A 15,426-nucleotide genomic window follows, 5' to 3' on the forward strand; every position below is an offset into this window, starting at 1 on the left:
AATATTCAGATTTTCTTAATATTCAGGCTGCTTAATTTTTTTTAAGTGATTCCTCTGTGAGCAGGCGCTGTGATGGTTCTTAACTAGCTATGACCTTTAATGTCTTCCTCTGTGATTGCTGGTAAATAATCTTATGTCCTAGCCTCCCTCTCCTCCTGCTCCTACTCCTCTTCCCTCTCCTCCTCCTGCCACACAGACAACTTCATAATGGCTCTTCCCTCTTGAGCATCTATTACATGTGAAAGCTTTTATATATTTTTTCTCTAATTTTTAATCACAATTCTGCATGGTAGGTGTTGTATTTCCATTTTATACTTGAGAAAACTGAGGCCCATGACTGCTAAGATTTAAACCCAGTAATCTCCATGGTAACACCAAATTCTTACTCCACCATCCTATGTCCCTAAGAGAAAGGAAATGTTATCTCTGGGTCCTTTGGAGTTAATCTTATCACTCTCTCCTTTCACAAACGGACTTGCCAATTCTTATTGTTCAACAAATAGCAGGATATACGAGACAGAGCTGGTAAATGTCACCTTCACATTTCCCATTCTTCCCTTGTTGTGTCACAGTGTACCCCTCATAGGTGCCATGCTCTGTGTCTGTGTGCTCAGAATCTGCTGGCTCCCCTTCCTTCCAGCTTTGCCTGATCAGTCTGATGTGAACTTGATCTCTCCCTTTGGAATCCCTTTCCACCTCTTGCTTCTGGCTACATATTGCACATGCAACCCTCTTTACAGGTGGATCCTACCTAGAGAATATTCCTTTAAAATTGCTATCTCTGGCTTCAGAAAAACTAATTCAGATCCCTCCTGGTCAGCTGCAGTCTCTACAACTGGATACTGAAGTATATAGCCATCTTTCATATTTCACATCCTTGTAGTATAGGAAAACAAAATCACAGGACAGAAGACAGGGGGTTTAAGCAAGTAACTCAGGGAATGGAAGGAACTGAGATCACAATTTTAGCCATTATACAGTGATTTCCAATAAATAATTATTATTTGTTTCAAACCATAAAAGTTCTAGAAAAAAAGGTCATTTACCAATCAGAAGGGGGGTCTCTCCTTTATCATTTTTTGTGTTGGGCCACACTCCCTTTTCTAACAAAGTTCTTACATTTTTCACCAGACCAGCTTTGACTGCCAAAGTCAAGGGTGTTTCTCCATCACAGGTCTTGAACTCCCAGAGTGTCTTATAGGATGCTGTGACATGAAAGCATTATGTTGAAAAGTTGAAAATACTGACAGGATGTCAAACAAATCAGAGCAACCCAATATTATACACATCAGATTGAACAAAGTCAATTGATGAAAATGAAAAGACTGACAAAAGTTTACCAAATGACGGTGAGGATAAAGTAGATGTACATGGAGTTGCTAATCAAATTGACAGCTAGAAAACCAAAATCTGTTTCTAGCTGCTTTTTTGAAAATGGCGCGCTAGGTCTCATTTCTTGATACGTTACAAAACAGTGCTTCAATTCTTTGTATTATAATTTATATTGTAACTGAAATTGTTTGTTTGTGAAATGCAGTCTGTGGATGTGGGAAAGAGAATGTACTTGAATGTAGGTATCATTGTGTCAAAATGATCCTTAACATCATCTATATCTGTCTGTCTAGCTGTCTGGTTTTCTAGGTGGCTGGCTAATAATCAAGTGTGTATCTCCCAGAACATACAGCTGTCATGCAACAGTGAAAGTTGAACAATAGGGCACTCTCAAAAGTGTTCTGTAAGATGCTGAGATGTGAAAACACTGTGTTAGAACATAAAAGTTATTGTTAATATTTAACACTGGCTTGATTTGCCACAACATTTTTTAATGCTTACATTAAGAAAAAAAAATCAATGTAATGTAAAGACAAATATTTTCAGTACTCCCTGTTGTACTATATAAGAATCTTTTGGAAACTGTTAACTCAAGAGATAGTTCAAAATGAAAAATTTAAAATTGACTTCCAAAAGAAAAGAGTGTTATATATAACTCAATTAATTCATGACATATAGAAACTTTTATCACTATTATGTGATAACCACACCTTTCCACCAACCTGTGTCTCATTCATAGGTAAAAGGATGCAAAAGGTAAACCCCGAATGTCAAAAAATGTCCTAATTTTTGTACTCTGAGTTTAAAACATGGGTGCTGCCTTTTTCAAATTCCAAATAATATTTTAATCCACCTTTTCTTTCTGCTAGTTATGTTCACTGAAAACACTTATAACATCAGCATGTCAATATTCTTGCCCTGGTTTGGTCAAACGTGTTTTATGTTCTCTTACCATCCAGAACAATCTCAAGTATTTGTTGAATGGGTTGAACAACAGCTTCATGTAATGGAAACCATCCTTTTTCATCAGCTTCATCCATTGCATATTTATATTTTACATACTCCTGGAGCTCAAGAATGTGACCTAAATTAAACACATCGACTGATGACTAATCTCTGTTTTTGCAAGGTGGAATCTCCAGTCCATCCCACTGTAGATGGTACACTCATTTACCTTGTTTTATGGCCTCCACAAGTTTTCTGTTTTGACCACTTAGGGGTACAAATCTATGAGATAAAGAAAAACCATATTTATACTAGATACTAGTGATATATTTCAAGGAACCAAAGATTTTAATTTATATTGCATTTTTAAGCTTAATTTTAATAATCAAGATCCAAATGAGACGCATACAACTGATTTTATCTCCTTAAAAAAGTAAATGTACGGGAGTCAGACACAGAGTATATTTACAATGCATTGATCTAAGAATATTAGTGAAGATGGTGAAATAGAAGAGTACAATGCTATCTCTGAGAGATCTCAAAGCAATAAAAAAGGAGTAAACAATTGGAGTCAGATTCAGAAGAGCTAGGTTCAGATCCTAGCCTGATTTTGTGATTCTGGGGAGGCCAATTAGCCTTTCTGGATGTGGGTTCTTCATCTGAAAAATGACGCAATTAATAGATCTCTAGGGCTTTTTCTAATTTTTAAAATTCTATGCTCAAAAAATGTTTATTGCTTTGAACTTCATAATTGCTAATAAGGTACTTACTTGGGAGCTTATGGTCTAAACTATATATGTGAGTTTTAAATCAACTGTTCCACATGTGAAAATAGGCAGGGCATTTACTAAACAAACTCCCAATCACTGGCCCAGCAGGTCATGATTTAAATCCTCATGGAAGTTTTCTGGTGTGTGTGTTTGTTAAGTGGGAAGAAGGAATTCCATAACAAATTTACTTAACTCTGTTAAGCAGAAACATCTGCTAGCATACCAGGGTTGTGAATGCCTTCCAGGGAGCGCTAAAGTTCTAAAGCTTGTTGGAGATAAGGGAGATATTTCAGACCAGGAATTTCAATGTACTACGTCTATTTTTTCAAAGCTCAAAAGCAACCATTTTTAAACACTGAATCTCTTCAAAAGTACTACTAAATTCCAGAATACAAGATTTTAAACACTGTAACAAAAAGTAAAGGTAAACTAGTTTATTTCTGTCAGATGTATAATGTCTTTTTTTAAGAAAGAAATTTACTTTTGCAGTTTTAGACTCAATAAATCCTACCTACATAATACATCACTTTTAGGTATATTTTAATTTATTAATTCTTGTCTTTTAGATAGTAGATAATCAAATAGGTGGTAGTTTGTATATTACTTTGTCATATAAAATAAAAACCTGCAACTCTTCTCTCATTCATTAACTAATGGGCTACGTGGTTTAGCATTATTCTTCATATTTTAAACATACAACAATGGAATATATTACCTGTAAAGGGTTAGCTGAATCAGTAGCAGAATGAGCTCTAGAGTGTATAGACCTCTGTATACCAACCTGTCTGTATATTTGTTGTATAAACTGTACTTGCAAATATGTTCAAATTACTCATTGCCCTTTTTGAATCTATATTAATTTAGAAAATAGGCAATTCTATACAACCAAATTCATCTAGGAATTTTCCACATAGGGTTTTTCCTGTTTCCCACATGAGGTGAGGATTTGTGGAAGATCAGATTGCTAAAACTTATGTACAGTGGCCCTTGGAAAGCTGTTAGATTCCCTATCAGAAAGGAAAGGTCAGTTTTCCTAGAGGAGGAATTAGGAAATGGTGTTCATTTTATCTCACAACAAAATGAATGCCATAAAGAAATTGTGCTGAGGATAGTTGGTTTGAATACTACCTTTCAGGATAAAGCGCAGTCTTGCTGGCTTCAATGGATTCTTGAATACTTAGCTGAATATCATAACTTGTAAGATGGTCTTCATCAGGGTCATCATTAGTATCCATTCCTGCATGTAATTTTGAAGGAGACGAGTTCTTATTATCAACAAATGGCCCAAAACAGTACACAGAATAAACATGAAAAATGCATAGTGAAAAACTAAAATGCATTTTTGTTTTCCTGGTTAACAAATACAAATGCCGGTAACATTTTAATCCACATTACATGTGAAGTTGATTTTATTAACTTAAATGGTCTGTTAAAACCTTTAATAATCTGCCCTTTGAGCATTTCTCTTTCTAACTTTTGACTTTTTTTTTTTTCAGTAATGACTGCAGTTGGGCTCATAAGAATTCACTTTTTCCTGAGCTTCTGATTGATGCCAATTTTGGCCCATCAGTTTTCTTGGAGAGTGTGTACATAGCACATTAAAAACTTAAACATTGATCCAATGAGGATAAGATGGATAGTGGCTGTAATGGAGAACAGTCATCCTTTTACATTCTTTTTTATTTTATTTTTTTGAGATGAAGTCTTGCTCTGTCACTCAAGCTGGAGTGCAGTGGTGTGATCTTGGCTCACTGCATCATCCGCCTCCTGGATTCAAGCAATTCTTCCTTCTCAGCCTCCTGAGTAGCTGGGATTACAGGTGCATGCCTCCATGCCCGGCTAATTTTCATATTTTTTTAGTAGAGAGGGGGTTTCTCCATGTTGGCCAGGCTGGTCTCAAACTCCTGACCTTGTGACCCGCTCGCATTGGCCTCCCAAAGTGCGGGGGTTTACAGGCGTGAGCCACCATGCCTGGCACCTTTTACATTTTTTACAAACCATCAATGGTCAACTGCGAAGTCTGATTGGTCTCAGAGCATCATTTGAACATTAAGGATAATTTTAACTTCCTTAAGGATAAGGACCATTTTAACTTCATCCATAGACCAGAAACCAGGCCTCCTCTAGAGTCCCTATTAACTCCCTTACACAGTTCTGTTACAAGCCACTGCTCTTGACTGGCCCATCTCGCTGAAGAGAATACAGAAAAATGTAAATTAGTCTTCATTTGCTTATTTCTCCCAAATATCAAATTAGGAGCATGAATTTACTATCTTACTCTTTACTATTGAATTAATTGCTTTATTTTATTTAGAGAGGACATTTAGTAAATATAGAAATAAAATTTCTATAGCTGAGTTGACTGGCATTATGAAATTAACTTTGATTGATGGTACTTTTCAAGCCTTTTATAGTCTGTATATGAAATTTTACTTTATAGTATGTCTTCTGAATGACAGAAAAACAAAAGGGTACTCTGCAGGCAATTTCCAAAACACAGTTGACACACGCTTTACCTCTTCTCATTCTTCCTCAAGGTTGGATAATTGGATAATAAATGCTAACATCCAAGGCCTCTAACCTGTGGGCAGAACTCATTGACAATATTATGATTAATTGTTCATTGTTCTATAGCAGTGGCCTTAATATCACCTCAGAACCAAAGGTATAGAACAGTGCTAATGTTCAGAGACCACACACGAGATAGTCACCATGCTCCACCAAGCCTCACATTGTGACTCCTCAAAAGCCACACTAGAGATCTTACTCACCACGTAGACGTAAATGGTATTTTGCTTTTTAATGTATTGTTTATTGGTTCATTGTGTGTCTCTTCTCCTTAGAATGTAACTCAGGAATAGCAGGGAATTAGTCTGTGACCTCAGTGCCAAGAGAAGCATCATCTACTGGTTCGTGCTGTCTAAATATGTGTTGAATAAATGAATTAATGAATTAATAAGTGAGCATTGAAACATAATCCAGGCTCCTCTTTGTTCTTAGAACTGACCATTTCCTTCGGATATGGAGTTTCTTTTTTTTCTAACTAAACAAATTTGATCGTTCACTCTGTGCTTAGCTTCATTTGTCTCTCTTCTGTTCTTTTCCATAATATTCCTCTTTATTCACGAGGTCCTCTCAGCTGATCCCCACCCATGGTTCACACTGTGTCAAGGCTAGCACAAGACATTCCTCCTATGGAAACCCTTGGTGTCATTCTTCAGTTCCTCTCTAGTTATCTTAGTCTGTGAATATCTCTTCTTATGTAATATTTTTCCAATGTCTTGGTTTATACTCACTCATTCTGTATTTGCTTTACAAGTTCTTTACATACTTGTGTTTGTGTTTTCACTTGGACCATTAGTTTTCTGAGAGGAAACAAAATCTCTTTTCTTTTTTCTATCTTTTCCCTCTATTCCTACTCCTTGTCAACTATAGCAAACAGCTGCTGTCTGTGGTCACTGGAATAAAAGTTGTTGACTCATTACTAGCAGACAAATACTGAGTCTGTCAGCCAGCACCAGTAGATGACAAAGTTCAACCTGCGGCCTCGCCTGGTGACTTTCTCAGTGATATTACTGGGGTGATAGGGGGGATTGTATGGCTCTGGGATTAGTAATAGGATACAGAGCCTTTCACCTATTTAAATCACCAGCTTAAATCCAACCCTGTTTGAAATTTGGGCTTTCAGTGTATGAGAGAGTACAGACTCCATAGAGAACTGAGCTGGTCTGTGGAAAGTATTTTATTTCAATGTTTTTTGTTTGTTTGTTTGTTTTTGTTTTTTCCCCTACTATCACAAAGGAAGTTACCTAGGTTCCTATTTGGTATCTCTAATGACCATAGGGTGAAAATGATGGGAACACTTTCTATGCAGAACAACTCCAATCTAGCACAGGTGTCTGCAGCCTTTTCCTGAAAGCTTGAGATGAAGTGAAGATCTGCATGCAGGTGTACTAAGGTGCCAGACAGTCAGTCAAAGGAGCATTACTGGAATGTACTTAAAGACATCAAGACACAATGATAAAGGCAAGAGAAGAGTAACTTATTTATCTAAGACCAGCTCAGTTCTCTATGGAGCCTGTGTTATCTCATAAATAAGAGTAACTGGCCAGGCACGGTGGCTCATGCCTGTAATCCCAGCACTTTGGGAGGCTGAGGCAGGTGGATCACGAGGTCGGGAGATCGAGACCATCCTGGCTAACACGGTGAAACCCCGTCTCTACTAAAAAAATACAAAAAAATTAGCTGGGTGTGGTGGTGGGCGCCTGTAGTCCCAGCTACTTGGGAGGCTGAGGCAGAAGAATGGCGTGAACCTGGGAGACGGAGCTTGCAGTGAGCAGAGATCACGCCACTGTGCTCCAGCCTGGGTGGCAGAGCAAGACTTCATCTCAAAAAAAAAAAAAAAAGAGAAAGAAAAAAAGTAACTTATTTATCTAAACCTCCTTGAGTGGCTAGGACTCAATCCCACCTAAGGGCCAGCAACAGTCTATGGGAAATTATTTCTATAAAGCACTACTCAGAAGCATGAGGAAAGGTCAGACAATATTTGAACATCTTTAAGATATATGTATGGGTGTCTCGCATCTCAGTCTAGAGAAATTGATTTTTTTTTTTTTTTTTTTTTTGAGGTGGAGTTTTGCTCTTTTGCCCAGGCTGGAGTGAAATGGCACAATCTCAGCTCACTGCAACCTCCGCCCCCTGTATTCATGCGATTCTCCTGCCTTAGCCTCCCGAGTAGCTGGGATTATAGGCACTGGCCACCATGCCTGGCTAATTTTTGTAGTTTTAGTATAGATGGGCCCCCCAATGTGCTAGAATTACAGGCATCAGCCACCATGCCTGGCTTAGAGAAACTGACTCTTAATAAAAGAGAAATCATTTGTTCTCCATAAGTAGCTGATTTACAAAGTAACTGATGCAATCATATTGTACCATCAGCCTCTTCATTCAAAGCACTGATTAACCTTGCTTAGGGTCATGAAAACATTTGTTGAAAGCTATGGATTCTCTCTCCAGAGGGACACACGTCCACTCAAAATTTTGCATGAAATTTTAAGGAACTTATGGAATCTCAGAGGTTTTTTCATGTTCTCCTGGTAAAAAAACCACTGAATTAAGGATTCCTAAATGCTAAATGCCAAATATATTTCTCAGATATCAATAAGTATTAGTTTATTTTACAGATAGGCTAAGTAAAATCCTTAATTCAGATAGTGAGAAAAGGAACTTTGGTGATCATGTAAATGTTTTGATACATTTGGCAATAGTAATAATAACTATAAATTATCAAGTGCTCACCTTGTTTTGAGCACTGTGGAAAGCATTTTGTATACATTACCTTGTTTTCAATTCTCATTCCAATTCTGTATTGTAGGTATTATAGATTCAAGAGGTTAAATGACCCACCAAATGTCTCAGAACGAGTAAGTAGAGCCTGGACCGAGCAGGCAATACCTTCACTTTTAAGGTCTTTCAGAAGTTAGAGGAAAATATCTCACAGTCTGTTGCTTTTAAAAGAAAACACTGTGATCTTGCTTTTAACAGCCAGCTTTTGATGACAATCACTTCCAAAAATAAAAAATAGCTTCCAGGGACACATAAATCTTTTTTTTTTTGGCTCCATGCAATAAGGCTTTATATTACTTAGGGTGGTCTGAGGTTCCTAAGCTTGCCTTCATTCTGTACTTTTTGCCTTGGAGTCCAAACAACAGGATCAACATACCAGTTGGTGCCTGACTGAAATGGTCAGGAGGTTGGTAATGTTGCAAGGTCTGATGCATGAGTGAACATGAGTATATGACACCTTTTTGCATCAGTTTTGCTAAACTGCCTCCAAACCATGATCTGAGCTATTGCCTTCCTGTAAAGGTAACTGATAAATTTTTGACACCTGTCAGAGCTTCCTTTGAAATACAATAGCTCCCACAGCACGGAACCAAGGTTCTCCCTTTCCCTGAAAAAGATAAATACAAATTTCTTCCTCGTGAATTGTTTAGTTGGTTTACTCCTGCTTACATGAAGATCTGTTTGCCCCACCTACCCTCACACTCTGTCTTGGGCATAACAAAATTGAAACCATCTCCGTGAGTCCTAAACAAGGCTGGTCTTGAAAGTAAGCAGAGTGGACAGTTGCTTCCATGGTGCAAGGAAGGGCTCTGTGTCCATAAATAACACACTGCCCCCAGCACCTGTCACATCAGTGTCGTTCTATTGCATCAGCAAGAGATTCTGTCCTTTAGGGCGTATTGTTCCATCTTCCAGTGTCCCTTTTAAAATTTACATAGCAACATACTGGCCCCTAGTTTAGAACCAAGATGTCTTGGGATAGTTACTGGAGTACGTGAGGCTGGGAAGATGGCAGAAAGTTTAAGGTTAGGATCTAGTGGGAAGTGATATGAAGGGATAAGAAAAGGGCAATAGAGTACAACTTGGTTTTCTTTACAGTTTTATCCAAGGCCAGCCCAAATAGAAACCCTGAGGTTCTGAGGGAGATGCAGATTTCTGCTATGTGGAATGGGGGACACTGATTCCCTGGGAATTTTTCTTTTACCTTGAAGCTGCTATGGTTCTTGAGTGTCGAGCTCATCTACTAGAGGTCCCTGAGAGAATCATCAGGATTTATCCTATCAGAGGAAGGCAAGAGTTAAAAGACATTTTTTTTTTTTTTTGGTACTGTCAAAAAAATACAGTTGTTATATACAAAACAATACTAAGTCTCATTTTTATGCACTTTGATCATTTGTATGCATACTTTTAAAGATGTGGAGAAATCAATAGAAATAAAATCCTGTTGTCACTTTGCTTTTTATTTGGTGACTGAACACTTATTTTTTAAGAATTGCATAGCCTGAAGTGGCAAATCACATGAATGGATTTGTTAGGATGATTTAAACAACAAAATCAACTAGTTCCCCAGAAATTTCAGATAGAAGTGTAACTCTGTCAGAATTGGGTTTTACCCCACAGTCACAGGTAACTTTCACTTACAAGCAATAACTTATGCAATTCCCTCTTTATGGCATTTGCCTTTTCTACTGAAGAGAAATCCTATGCATGATGGGGAGAACTAGATCAGTTTAAATAGCATCTTTCTTAACAACAAAGTATGCCCTTCTGATACATTGAAAACGTGCACTCACACAAACAATCTTAGTCTAAAAAACAAATGCTACTTTTATGTTCCTTCAAAGAAACACAACTCAATATTTTAGAAAAAGATATAAAAGGCAAAATGATCTGTAGAAACTAAACATGATATCTGGCACGTGATAAAAATTCAGTATTTACTAAACGAACGAATAATTGTATAATTAAATAAACACAACTCTTAAAATTAGCCTTGTGTTTCCTCTGTAGGTCACAGATATATTTTTGCCAAATTATCTTCAAATTTTGGGGCGTCACTGATTGATGCTTAATTTCTATGTAACGATAGAACCTGTTTAGTAGTTTTGTTTATCTCTAGTTTCATATTACAAAAGTAAAAAATTTTAATGAAATTAGTATGAAGATAAGTTAAAAAAATAAAAACACCAAGAAAAAACAGAGAAAAAAGAAATATTTACTCTTTACTATTGATTTCCAAGTCAAATTTAATTATAGCAGAACTGTGGGAAGATGCATGTTAGCTTTTGAGGACTACACTCACAACAGTTTAGGAAGGAGCTTTAGACTCACAAACTCATGGGTTTCTAGGGGAATATAAACTCACAGAATAGCAAAGAGTAAAGTAAGATAGGTACATGAAAAGACAACTTATTAGTAGACATACCCTGATCACAAGCTAATATGATATAATGATTTTTAAAAGCCCTATCCTTTGTCTGTAATTCTACATCTAGGAATCTATCTTATAGAAATAATCAGAAGACTGTGCCTGGTGGCTCACGCCTGTAATCCTAGGACTTTGAGAGGCTGAGATAGCTGGATTGCCTGAGTTCAGCAGTTTGAGACCAGCCTGGGCAACACGGTGAAACCTCATCTCTACAAAAAATACAAAAATTAATCGGATGTGGTGGTATGCACCTGTTGTATCAGTTACTTGGGGGGTTGAGGTGGGAGGATTGTTTGAACCTAGAAGGTCGAGGCTGCAGTGAGCCATGTTCACGCCACTGCACTCCAGTTTGGGTGATAAAGCAAGATTCTGTCTCAAAAACTAAATAAGTAAATAAATAAAAGAAGTAATCAAAGATGTAAAAAAAGATGTGTATGTGAGAATGTTTATCTCAGCTGTGTTTAAATTGCCAGAATATTAGAAACAACATAAATGTCCCAAAATAGGAAATTTGTATAAGACATTATCGTACACATAAAAAGTGAAATACTACACAGTTATTTAAATTCATATACTTGAAGAATATTTAACATTATATGTCAGTTAACGTAAAGTGTCAGTTTAAGTATGATGTTTATTTAACCAACTATGACTAACCACTTTTAAGGAACTATGATGGATTTTTGCCCCAACTTTATTGAAGTATAGTTGACAATTTAAAATTATATGTGTTTATTGTGTACAGCTTGATGATTGGACATATGTATACATTGTGAAATATTCACCACTGTCAAGCTAAGTAAACTACCCATCCTGGCACATAGTTGATCTTTTTTGGGGGTATAGTTATTGTGAAAAACAGTACAAAGGTTTCTCAAAATTTTAAAAATAGGACTGTCTTACGATCCAGCAATCTCACTTCTGCATGCATATCCAAAGGAAGTGAAATCACTATCTCAGAGAGATAGCTCCACTTCCACGTTAGTTGCAGCATTATTTACAGCAGCCAAGATATAGAAACAACCTAAATGTCCATTGACAGACGAATAAATGAAGAAAACGTGCTACGTATTTACAAATGGACTATTAACCTTAAAAAAGAAGAGAATCTTGCCATTTGTGACAACATGGATCAACCTAGAGGACATTATGCTAAATGAAAAAAGCCAGGTACAGAAAGACAAATATTGTGATATTTATCTGTGGAATCTAAAACGTTGAAGTCATAGAAAAAAGAGTAGAATGTTGGTTGCCAGGGGCTAGGAGGTGCTGGCCAAGGGGTACACATTTCAGTTAAACAGGATGAATAAATTCTGGAAATCTAATGTACAACAATGTAACTATAGTTAACAGTATTGTATTGTATACTTGAAATTTGCTAAGGGTGTAGATTTTAAGAGTTTTCACCACCAATAGCAACAAGAAAAGGGAACTAAGATGGACTTTACAGAGGCAAAGCTTACAAAGCCCTCTCAGGAAAATTAGCTTGGCATCTACCTCTCAGGACTGAGCAGGCCAGGAATCTTGGAGACCTCGAGAAAAGAGAGTGCCCAAATGTACAGGAAAGCAGGTAGAACTTTGTGAAGAGAGGTTCTTGGCGTTGGAAGGAGCAGAAATTTGAAAGAGCAATTCATTTTTCTGAATCACCCAAGCACAGGCTGCATTACCTAAGTTATTGTGTCTGTCTCCATGAAACCAGAAGTTTATTTTCCATTAATGAGTGAGTGGTGGCTCCTGAGAAAGGTGAGGCCAGTTACAGTCAATAAAAAAGCTACTTCTGGTTTGTGCAATTGAGTTGTAGGGTGAGTAAAAAATATTTTGACTACGTTGATTACCTATAGTAACAATAAACATAACATCTCTAGACTTTTAAAAAGTATTATTTTTTTAACTTTCATTTTAAGTTTTACCTTAACGTTTGTTCTATAGGTAAATTGTATATTGCAAGGGTTTGGTGCACAGTGTTTTGTTATCCAGGTAATAGACATAGTACCTCATAGGCAGTTTTTCTATCCTTGCCCTTCTCCCACTCTCGACCCTCAAGTAGGTCTTGGTGTCTGTTGCTTCCTTCTTTGTGTGCATATGTACTCAAAGTTTAGCTCCTACTTGTAAGTGAGAACGTGGGGTATTTGGTTTTCTGTTCCTCTGTTAATTTGCTTAGGATAATGACCTACAGCTCCATCCATGTTGCTGCAAAGGACACGATCTCATTCTTTTTCATGGCTGACTGGTATTCTATGGTGTATATGTACAACATTATCTTTATCCAGTCTACTGTCATTGTGCATTTAGGTTGATTCCGTGTTTTTGCTGTTGTGAACAATGCTGCAGTGAGTGTGTGCATGCATGTGTATTTATGGTACAATGGTTTATATTCTTTTGTGTATATATACAAAAATGCGATTGTTAGATCGAATGGTAATTCTACTTTAAGTTCTTTGAGAAATCACCACACTGTTTTCCACAATGGCCAAACTGATTTACATTCCCACCAGCATTGTATAAACATTTCCTTTTCTCTATTACCTCGCCAGCATCTGTTATTTTTTGATTTTTTATTAGGAGCCATTCTGACTGGTGTGTGAGATGGTATCTCATTGTGGTTTTGATTTGCATTTCTCTAATGATTAGGGATGTTGAGCGTTTTAAAAAGTATTATTCTTATGAATATACATCTAAATATTCATATAGAATTATATATACATATATTCTTTCCAAAAATATTCATTCCTGGCATAATGTACTTTGTTCAACATGACGGACAATCCTGTCTGGTGCGCAAGTCAAATTTTTTCCCTTCAATATTGATTCAAATAATAATGAGGCACTGCATTTTTTCATATCTTGTTTCGAAATCATGTACAGGCCATTGATTTCTTTCTGTTGGAGGCAGTTGATTATAATGGTCGAATCTTTGTTCAAACCCTGACCTGCCTGCATTAGCTGCCTGGTGAACTGTGTCTGACGGGTCGGAAGTAGTCAGCAAACATTCCCTGTTATTATTCTGTGATTGAACTCCTGTGGAATGGGAACGTAGGATTCTAGTTCTTTTTGAAAGTTTTAGTTCTATTGCTTACCGTTCAATATTCACCCTGACACCCCCTTTTTATTTTCTTCTCCCTGCTTTTCCCTAGAATCACCAATTTTCAGAGTTAAAGACCGTCAGGTAGCCCCACCTGTAAATTTTGTTTACAACATGCCCAACAAGTCATTAATAGCCTCAGCTTGAACATCAAAGTGTAAGGGAGCTTGCTATCTCCTCACAGAGCGCTTCTCCTTTAGCCAGCATTTTTTTGCTTTTTTTAGACAGAGTCTCCTTCTGTCAACCAGGCTAGAGTTCAATGGCACGATCTCAGCTCACTGCAACCTCCACCTCCCAGATTCAAGTGATTCCCCTGCCCCAGCCTCCCGAGTAACTGGGATTACAGGAGCCCACCACCATGCTGGGCTAATTTTTGTGTTTTTAGTAGAGACGGGGTTTCACCATGTTGGTCAGCCGGTCTCGAACTCCTGACCTCAGGTGATCCACCCCCATCGGCCTCCCAAAATGCTGGGATTATAGGCATGAGCTACGGTGCCTGACCTAGCCAGCTTTAACAATTAAGAAAACCAGTGAACTTGAATCCATCTCTTCCAAACATTATCTGAAGATAATGTTTCTACTTCTCTTCTAACCTTTTTCTGGTTCTGTTTCTCAGTTACACTGAGAAAGTACTGTTCCTCTGCAACACAGGAGCCCTGTTAATATCCCCCAGGAAGGCTCTCAGGTCTCCACTGAGCCTTTTCTTTCAGAGGCTGGACAACTGCTCTTCCTATAAGATGGTCTCACCTCCTGCACTGCCTTGATTGCTTTCTTGTAAACACATCTGTTTATCCATTTCTTTCTAAAAGTGACACTGAACCACAGGCTCTGAGTGCAACACAACAGCTACAGTCAGACCAACACAAGTTTAAGTGGGTGTGACCACTTTCCTTTTCTCAAACACTATACATCTGTTAATTTAGCCCAAGCTCAGATAAGTATTTAGACTATCATGTTACACAGTTGATTTAGACCTCAATATCCCAAAATTCTACAAACCATATGTTTTCTCTACATTGTTTTCTGTGTAATTGTATGCAGGACCCTATAGGACTCTATTTATTCCTATTACATTTTATATTTTTTCAATTTGGCTTTTATTTCCTTCTGCTAAAATTGAACGCATTTTCTATCTCTCCAAGTATTGTTTTATTTGCTGACTTAATAAGCATGCCTTCTATATGTCCTTAAGCTCCAACGATAAAGATAAATGTTGAAAAGAAATCGGCACAGGACAGAGGCTTCTATGTTGACATTGATCCATTAATTTGCACCCTCCCAGAAAAGGTGTTTATCCAGCTACAAATCCTCTTAAAGACACCAACACCTAGCATTAATGTCTCCTTTTTGATAACAAGACCATCGTCAAGGAATACTGTCAAATACCATCTTGAAATATGCACAGTTATCTATGATACTACATTCTTCAGCTCTGCTAATCAAAAAGACAAAGGAAAAGAATTAACCCACCAATTCTTAGTGATTATTTTTTTCCTACGTATGTTCAGACTATCCTATTTGTC

The 15,426-nt window shown here is 37.3% G+C and overlaps 1 protein-coding gene across 2 annotated transcripts in view; it reads right to left on the bottom strand.

Annotated features, from left to right (window-relative positions):
* ASB15 (ankyrin repeat and SOCS box containing 15) overlaps nucleotides 1-14,673 on the bottom strand; it is a 34,554-nt gene extending 19,881 nt beyond the window's left edge. The window contains exons 1-8 of one of the 2 annotated variants that reach the window (XM_011995947.1): nucleotides 14,497-14,673; nucleotides 10,035-10,094; nucleotides 9,598-9,670; nucleotides 6,379-6,505; nucleotides 4,176-4,284; nucleotides 2,507-2,559; nucleotides 2,285-2,416; nucleotides 1,047-1,205 (exon numbers count right to left, since the gene is read on the bottom strand). In XM_011995947.1, coding sequence (XP_011851337.1) covers nucleotides 1,047-1,205; nucleotides 2,285-2,416; nucleotides 2,507-2,559; nucleotides 4,176-4,282 — 451 coding nt within the window. In that variant the 5' untranslated portion in view covers nucleotides 4,283-4,284; nucleotides 6,379-6,505; nucleotides 9,598-9,670; nucleotides 10,035-10,094; nucleotides 14,497-14,673. Of the gene's footprint in view, nucleotides 1-1,046; nucleotides 1,206-2,284; nucleotides 2,417-2,506; nucleotides 2,560-4,175; nucleotides 4,285-6,378; nucleotides 6,506-9,597; nucleotides 9,673-10,034; nucleotides 10,095-14,496 lie in introns of those variants that run through there. The other variant, XM_011995948.1, reaches the window with a different exon arrangement.
* Nucleotides 14,674-15,426: the final 753 nt, after the last annotated feature.

The sequence above is a fragment of the Mandrillus leucophaeus genome, unplaced genomic scaffold (genome assembly GCF_000951045.1).
Source record: "Mandrillus leucophaeus isolate KB7577 unplaced genomic scaffold, Mleu.le_1.0 Scaffold5, whole genome shotgun sequence".
Lineage (NCBI taxonomy): Eukaryota > Metazoa > Chordata > Mammalia > Primates > Cercopithecidae > Mandrillus > Mandrillus leucophaeus.